At 32.3% G+C, this 8345-nt stretch overlaps 1 protein-coding gene across 4 annotated transcripts; it reads right to left on the bottom strand.

Annotated features, from left to right (window-relative positions):
• Positions 1-126: 126 nt before the first annotated feature.
• On the bottom strand, positions 127-3642 carry LOC128881507 (uncharacterized). 4 transcript variants are annotated; one of them, XM_054132621.1, is made up of 4 exons: positions 3211-3642; positions 2782-2961; positions 1768-2689; positions 127-1690 (listed from the first exon to the last, which is right to left on the bottom strand). In XM_054132621.1, the coding sequence occupies exons 2-4, from the start codon at positions 2899-2901 to the stop codon at positions 618-620; spliced, it is 2115 nt and encodes a 704-aa protein (XP_053988596.1). In that variant the 5' UTR covers positions 2902-2961; positions 3211-3642; the 3' UTR covers positions 127-617. The 4 variants fall into 4 exon arrangements, with proteins under 4 accessions (XP_053988596.1, XP_053988595.1, XP_053988597.1 ...); XM_054132620.1 differs by having other exon boundaries at positions 128-1690; positions 2782-2979; XM_054132622.1 differs by having other exon boundaries at positions 128-1690; positions 2782-2979; positions 3307-3642.
• Between the last annotated feature and the right edge of the window lie 4703 nt (positions 3643-8345).

The raw sequence follows: 8345 nt of genomic DNA, 5'->3' as shown, positions 1-8345 counted from the left end.
AACCATTTCCTACAATGTTCTACGTTTAATAACATTTACTAACGCTAATCAATTTTTCGTATATTTCCTAATGTATTACTTTCATATTTTAAATCTGTTTTTTGTTACAAAAATTTGTATAAAGTTAGGTCATGCTTGATCTCGCTTACAGTGTCTCTTTATACGTGTAATTGTATTAGTTTTTTAAATTTATTTATTTACATTTGTTAAATGGCTTTAAATTGACAGCGACGTGTGCAATACACATACAAGTCTCTACAAATCTACGTGTTTGTAACATTTATTGGTTTAAAAAAGTGTTTTTAAATAAGTGCTCTTTTCATGCATGCGACATGCGCAGCCCGCCAAAAATGAAAACGGTAACGTACGTATTCAACCTTATGGAGTTTGCATTTGTTATTTTTAAATTAAATATTTTATTTTGAGTTATATATAAAAGTAGCATTATTTTCATACAGTCCTTTACATCAATATTTTACATAAATTATATAACGCTTCGTAATCGCATTTGTACGTGTGTGTAACATTGTAAAGTTTTTATACATACAAATAAAGTCACTTTTAAATTTAAAAATGCATATATATGTATATTTTTGCCTGAGGTGAGATGATTTATCTTAAGATTCATCAGCGATTACCTCAGTTTCTCGATCTTCCAATGTCTCGAAAATAAAATTTTGTGGTCTAGACAAACTCTTCTCTATAGAGACGAAAGATTTCGAGCTTAATACCCGATTATCCTGAAGCACGGGTATATCACAAAAAAGACACCTTGTTTCTTCGAATTCGTGATCTAAACAAGGATGAAAGATTAAATCACATACATGACACATCCTATATCGCACTGTAGTTATTTGTAAAAGAGTAATAGCACATCTAGGTAGTATATGGCCCTGCAGACATTTTGTTACTTTCCAAGAAAGATCGTTTATTATTTCACCGCACAAGTTACAAGTCTCGACACCGATCGAACTAAATTGCGATAGTTTTTGTAAAACATCTTTAACACGCTTTGAAAGCAGAGTTGGTTCTTCGTTTTCTTCTCCTGCTAGGTACACTTCCAAGTACATTCTTAATAAATTTACAGAGAGTTTCTCTTCTTCGAGCAGTGAGGATTTATTTACAAGACATTCGAGATAATTACACGCAGTGTGGACAAAAATTAAAGGTTGTAGTTCCGATATTTCTCCTGCTATACTTCCTATTCCTTGAATTACTTTTTTCTTCTCGCAAATTTCTATTATCACCGATACCCACATTGCTATTCGTAACTCGTGTAAAGACAAACATTCCAAATTAGATGGTACTTTTGGCAATACAGTTGAAGGTTCCGCTGCTTTAGTTGCTTTCATCCTAATTACTTCTAAACAGTCCCATAATTGTTCGAACTTCACTCCTTCGCTTTTGTTTATTATAAAAGATGGATCCCAATGTTCACCTTTTAAGCCAAACATACATATCTTGCTTGGTTCTTTTAGTATTAAATGGTCGTATAAACTATTTGGAGAAGTTACATTTACAAATATTACGTAACTTAAAGAGTGAGCTAGACCCAGATATCGTACATGAGCTTGTTGCAATCCATTTTTTACTTCGATTTTCGATAATTTATTTTCTTGTGTATCAATTGCAAACATCGAACTATTTTCTGTTGTAACTAGTGCGTAATCTGCACTTATACAAGTTACTCCTAAAAGTTATTAATTTCATTACATTGGTTATATGTATTTCTACCATTTTTCTATAAAAGAATTACATATCGTTTACCTGAAATCATGAATCCTTCTAATTGTAAATTTTCTATACTCGTTAATGTTCTTTTCATCGTAAAATGTAATAAAAAGACGAAAGATCCTTTTGAAATAAGAACTTTTATAATTGAATTAACTCGAGGAAATGTTCTTATAGCGCTAACGGGAATGCGATCTGCATAATCGTAATATTTGTCAACCGATTCAAGTTCAACTACTTCGTTGTGACTTTTAATTCTAAGACCATAAATGCGTCCATCGAAGTATCCAACAATAATCATATGTTCTTCTGTGTTAATTGTAATCCAATGCAAAGCATTTATTTTAACATTTTCATTTAGTCGTATTGTACCCGCAATTTTAGGTTCTGATATTTCATTACAATCCGATATTTTTAAAATTTTATAAATAACTATATCTCCATTGCGATAAGCAACAGAAAGATACGCATGATCTACAAAGAGTATGCTCCAAGTCATGCAAGAAGCATATAGCATGTTAATGCAATCTTTTATTGTTAGACACGAATCATTATTACCGTTAATATTTTCTAGCTTTGTATTAATTTCATTCTCTACAGCTCTATAGCGTATAGAGGATAAGTCATGCGCGGGATACCAATCTGTCGAAATTTTGTGGATAACTGTACAAGCACCCGTCGATGTTAAAATTCCAAGACAGCATTTGCCTGGATGTATTAGATTTTCTGGTGACCACGTTAAATCAACTATTTTCGGTATCATGTCCTTAACGTTAGACATTTTTGGAGTTAGACTCTCTTCTATTAAAAATGAATAAAGATCTTCACGACCCATGTTCCAGATTTTAGATTCTACTTTATTTATTACAACTTCTGTTGGATAAGTTGTTGGTGAGTAAACAAAAGATCGAGAAAATTTTATAATCGAATGAGGAGACGTCGGCGTAGGTATTAATTCCTATATAAACAAAGAACAATACATAATTAATCAGATTTATGATTACAATTTTAAAATAAGATAAATAAAAAGATAATTTACACAAGACTTACAAGAATATGAATTCCCTTCTCTGTAATGATCGATACATGATTGTCTTGAGACCACTGAACTGCAAATCTTGATATAACGGGTGGAGCAAGTGTAAGGCTATAAATTTCCTCTGTCTCCATTGCTCGTAAAATACTCGTACCATATAGTATAATAATTCACAACATGTTGCTTGGCTTTATCTATTGAAGCTTCATATTCTTAAAATAGAATTCTACTAAATAATATCTTAGCTTGTGAAAACATTATATTCTCGTCTTACATATCGACAGTAACGCGAATAAAATATATATGTAATCTTATGAGAAAATTGGTAACGAAAACTAACCTATAATAATCTTTTGTTAAAAATAAACTTTATTTTCACATGTACGATCAATAATTTATTTGCTTTCTATCACGTATAAGGCTAAATTTAAAAAGAAACTAACCTGAAAATTCTAACTACGTCCTTCTTAACCATTGTTACGTTAATAAAAGAAGAAATTTGGCTAAATGACTACATGTTTATATAGTTGACAACATACTTAGAATCTGTTCTCATGGGATTCGTCGGTGAAGTACAAATGTAAATGACATAAAGCTACCGATATGGTTAAATTTGTTTACAAAATACAAAATTCCTTGTTCAACGAAATATTTAAGAAAACGAGTAAATATTACGCTTATCAATCGAAGTAAAAATTTCATACAAATTTGAAATTATATGTATAGAGTACTACTACTCTGGATGAAACAAAAACTAGGAAAATATCGCGGTACTTTTTAAGACCGTAATTATCGCGACTAACGTGACCACGACAAATGTGCGTTTAGAAGGCTTTTTCAAATGACGAGCTGGCTCATTTTCTAGATTTAAAGAGTAGACAAAAATGATTTGTCAACGACTTCCACAGTAGGAGCGCAGTTCCTGCGTCGAACATGATTTTACGCAGCATTCCTGATGAATGCCCAGAGAATTCCTTCGGAATCTCAACATTTTCCTAGCGTTCTCGATAGATCTATACGGATGCATATCGTTACCGAGCGCGTAATAATCCATCTCCATTTCTGAAAAAAATTTCAAATCATTTTTTCTCTGATATTTGTTATAGGTCGATATGAATTTTAAATTCTCGTGATTTGAAATTACCTGGAGTATTTTTTTTGAACCGGGAGTTGTACACGCTACCGCAGAGCATTCGCAGGGTGCTCGAAAGACTACTACCGCAATATTTACGAGCGTCATTTTCTGCTTGTCGTTTTAGTCTATATTGAAATACAGCCGATTGCGCGTGCTCGGTATCTGACATTAGAATCGCTATTACGAGTATCAAACTCAAAAGCATGTGTAATCGGTATGCGAACATCTAGAAACAAAGCAATACTTTCAAGGTATCAATTGTTATTCGATCGAATTTGCAGTAATTGCATTCTTTAAAACGGAATAATAATTAATTTAAAAAGAATCAATATAGGGTAACGCTTCCATATTTTTTTTAATTCCGCGATATCCACTAGGTGATTCTTATAGGGTTTCTCGTCCTAAATACGAATCTGAAAGTGAAATTGCTCCATCACACTTAGTTTCCGAGAAATTCGCGATTTTGTAAATACGGTCGATTTTTAGAGAAAACGTAATACTACTTGAAAACTACGAACACTAGAAAGTTCTATTTAGTCTTAAAAGATAGAGGAGCGTTTCCTGAATATGAAGACGTATTCCTTTAAAATTATCTGCTTTTTTGAATGCCTGTAAATTAACACCGAAGTTTAAAAAGTTGGCGACGCGAGTACTTTTCACGAAATACTTTTGTATTTTTATGAAAAGTTATTCGTCTAGGTCGAATTTACTACCAATTATAGGATTCTGCAAACATTTCTGAAGAGAAAACCACCCGCGGTAAATGTTCGAACGTTTTCTAGTTCGTACAGATCCAGAAAATATTAATTTAGAATGCACGAATTCTGTTTGCCGGCGCGCAGGCTTCGCTCGCTTTACATCGGTGAATCAGGGCCGTCGTCATGCGTTCTGCACAATCGTCGCCACGCGCTTGAATAATAACCATCAAATTCTCGTAACTTTGTTAAAATTCACCCCACATTGACGAATAGAAAACCATTGTAAAGCTTAATGTTTCTACTTTCCGATACTTTCATCTTTCCTTATTTAAGTTAGTGCTTGGGAGGTAAACTCTGCTCTAAAGAGATATTTTTTATAGGTAGCAATTTTCATTAAAAATTAACAACAAAATATACAATTATAGATTGAATTAATTGTGAAATAATTCAATTTAGATTTAAATAAAGTTTGCTCAATACCAAATTAGTAAAAGTCAAATAATTGAAGATACAAAAACGGGAAATTAATGATTAAAATTTAAACAGTGGACAATTGTCTCCGTTTTGTTGAGTTGCAGTATAAATGAAATATTAAAAATGTAATACAAATGAAATATTAAAAATGTAATACAAATGAAATATTAAAAATGTAATAGAAAAACCGATAGCGTGTGGCACCGATTAGGCGAATCCCGTAGCGACGGCCCTGACTGACCGAAACATAGCGAGCAATGGCTGTACAGCGGCAAAACACCGTTCATGCGTACCGAGTTGACATTTTATCAAACCGTATGGATTAGAAACAGTTCCAACATTTGCCGCGAGTGGTTTTCTCTTCAGAAATGTTTGCAGAAACCTATAATGCATAGTAAACTCGACCTAGACGAATAACTTTTCATAAAAATACAAAAGTATTTCGTGAAAAGTACTCGCGTCGCCAACTTTTTAAACTTCGGTGTTAATTTACAGGCATTCAAAAAAGCAGATAATTCTAAAGGAATACGTCTTCATATTCAGGAAACGCTCCTCTATCTTTTAAGACTAAATAGAACTTTCTAGGGTTCGTAGTTTTCAAGTAGTATTACGTTTTCTCTAAAAATCGACCGTTTTTACAAAATCTCGTATTTCTCGAAAACTAAGGGTGATGGAGCAATTTCACTTTCAGATTCGTATTTAGGACGAGGAACCCTATAAGAATCACCTAGTGGATATCGCGGAAAAAAATCGTGTTGGACAGTGTAATAAATTTAAAAAGAATCAATATAGGGCAACGCTTCCATAATTGAAGACGATTTGTCGATGCTACAGAGTATTCCGTACTCCTTGGGAGGGCTTCGGAGAACAAAATTATTTAATAAAGTAGAAAAACATTAGTAAATTGAAAATAATATTTTTCTTAAGTTTCTTTGAGTATTATAACAAATAAAGTTTCTCCTGTCTTTAGTACATCCCTGAGTGTCCTGGCGCAAGAAATAATTGTTGGTCACTCTTAGTTTTCAAGATATAAATATTACGATAGCTGTATTATTATCTTGAAAATAGAACGATATTAAGGGGTTTGGAATATCAAAAAATTAAAAAAAAATTATTTTTTTTTTTATTAAAATTTAAGCGATTCTGAACAATTCTACGCAAAGAAAATTGAATTTAGGGCACTAGAAGTGGTAAATAAAATTTGTTGAAAAAAAAATAGAATTTTTTTTTTACAATATTTCGTTTCTTCTCATAAAAAAAGTTCGACGACACGAACTTAGTAAAAAGAACGCGATAAACCTGTAAAAAATATAAGGAAGTACAACTGACAAACTTCTCGAAGCGAAAACAATGGCACAGTCAAATTTACGTAAGACCGGTGACGCGGTTACTTTGGTTATAACCATAGAGTATTGTTTTTCAGGTTAAAAAAGACGGAGAATGATCAAAAAGACAGTGTTTTAATCGATCTTGATAAAAAGAAATACGATTAGATAATATTTATATCGATAATCGAGCGAGACACACAAATTTTTTGTTTTTGCCTGTCCTGAAAACCTAGGTTTTTGGTATAACGGTACACTTTTCTCAGAAACGGTTAGTCCGATATGATCCAAATTTTTTACACGTATTTTTTGATAGCTCGGCCTAATTTACACCAAGGATTTATTCAATATTTTGATTCCAAAAAAAGTTATCGCCGCGCAAACGTATACATTTTTTTTCAACTTTATATACATTTTTAAAAAATTAACTATTCGAATTTTTCAAAAAATCCTCGGTGTAAATTAGATCCAACTATCAGAAAACACGTGTAAAAAAATTGGTTCATATCGGCCTAACCGTTTCTGAGGAAAGTGTACCTTTGTATCAAAAACCTAGGTTTTCAGGAGACGCAAAAAAACTAAAAATTTCTATTTCCCGTTCGGTTATCGATAGAAATGTTATCAAATCGTATTAAATTTGATCAAAATCGATTAAAACACTGCTTTTTCGGAAATTTACTGTCTTCTTTACCCTAGAAAACAATACCCTATGACTGTGATCAAGGTAACCGCGCCTCCGGTCTTCCGCAAAGTTGACTGTCGTTTTCTCTTCGAGAAAGTTGTCAGTTTTTTTTTCTTATATTTTTTACAGTTTTATCGTGTTGTTTTTACTAAGTTCGTGTCGTCGAACTTTTTTGTGAGAAAAAAAGAAATTTTGTAAAAAAAAAGTTCTATTTTTTTTTCAACAAATTTTTTTTACCACTTCTAGTGCTCTAAATTCAATTTTCTTTGAGTAGAATTGTTCAGAATCGCTTAAATTTTAATAAAAAAAAAATAAAAAGTGATTTTTTTTCATTTTTTGATGTTCCAAGCCTCTTAACAAGGATCACTGCATTTCGTTGTATCTGGATGGATTTCGTTCTATTTACAAAACGATAAGGATGAATAATCAATTTTACATTCAAAATAAATTATAATTACCTATATTCGCGCTTCTTATTTAAGCGCCCCTAGCAACAGGCAACCCGGTGTTCACATGCGTCAGAACTTAGCCGCGTAAAGGCGCGAATACATCCTACATATAATTCAAGATTTTTTAGAATTATATCTTGAAAACTAAGCGTTTCTTTCAATTTGTTATCGAGTCGAGAACACCGTTAGATTAGAAAATTGTTTAAAGATCTTTTTAATTTGAAACGTAGAATGTCGATATTTTGCCAAATGTGTTCTGAATTACTCCATTATCAAAGTAATCGAACGTTTATTTAGTTATTCTGAAAAGCACGTTGGGCACGATTGCTGTACGAGTAAATTCGAAAATCAAGCGTCATAAATGGATTCTCGAGTGTGTCTATTTAAATCACTTTCATTAACCTTTATCAGGACTTATCAATAATGATAATGATACCCCATGTTGCTTTCGCATACCAGGCAACCAGTAGCAACCTATTTTTAGATATCATTCGAGTAAATATAAATCTCGCGCTGTAAATCTTCCCTCGATGCAAACAATTTACAATTATCTCACGAATTTTAGACGATTTCAGGTTAAAGCGAAAACAATTTTAGGTATAACACCTTAAAGATGTTGACAAAATTTGGCGAGATACGTATGTATATCAACGCGGTGTATCGTTATTTTTTCAAAGATTACAGTTACTTTTATTTTACCCCTTTCTGACTTACATCTATCGTACATTGACAAGCATCGATAAAGCAGAAAACATCAAAGTTTATCCCGTTCGGAAGATATGGGGCGCTAGTTGTTGGTAGATAGTTTTAGCACG

Source organism: Hylaeus volcanicus, chromosome 8 (assembly GCF_026283585.1).
Source record: "Hylaeus volcanicus isolate JK05 chromosome 8, UHH_iyHylVolc1.0_haploid, whole genome shotgun sequence".
Taxonomy (NCBI): Eukaryota; Metazoa; Arthropoda; class Insecta; order Hymenoptera; family Colletidae; genus Hylaeus; species Hylaeus volcanicus.
Note: the sequence above shows the minus strand (reverse complement) of the source record. Positions and strands in the feature narration are given on the sequence as shown.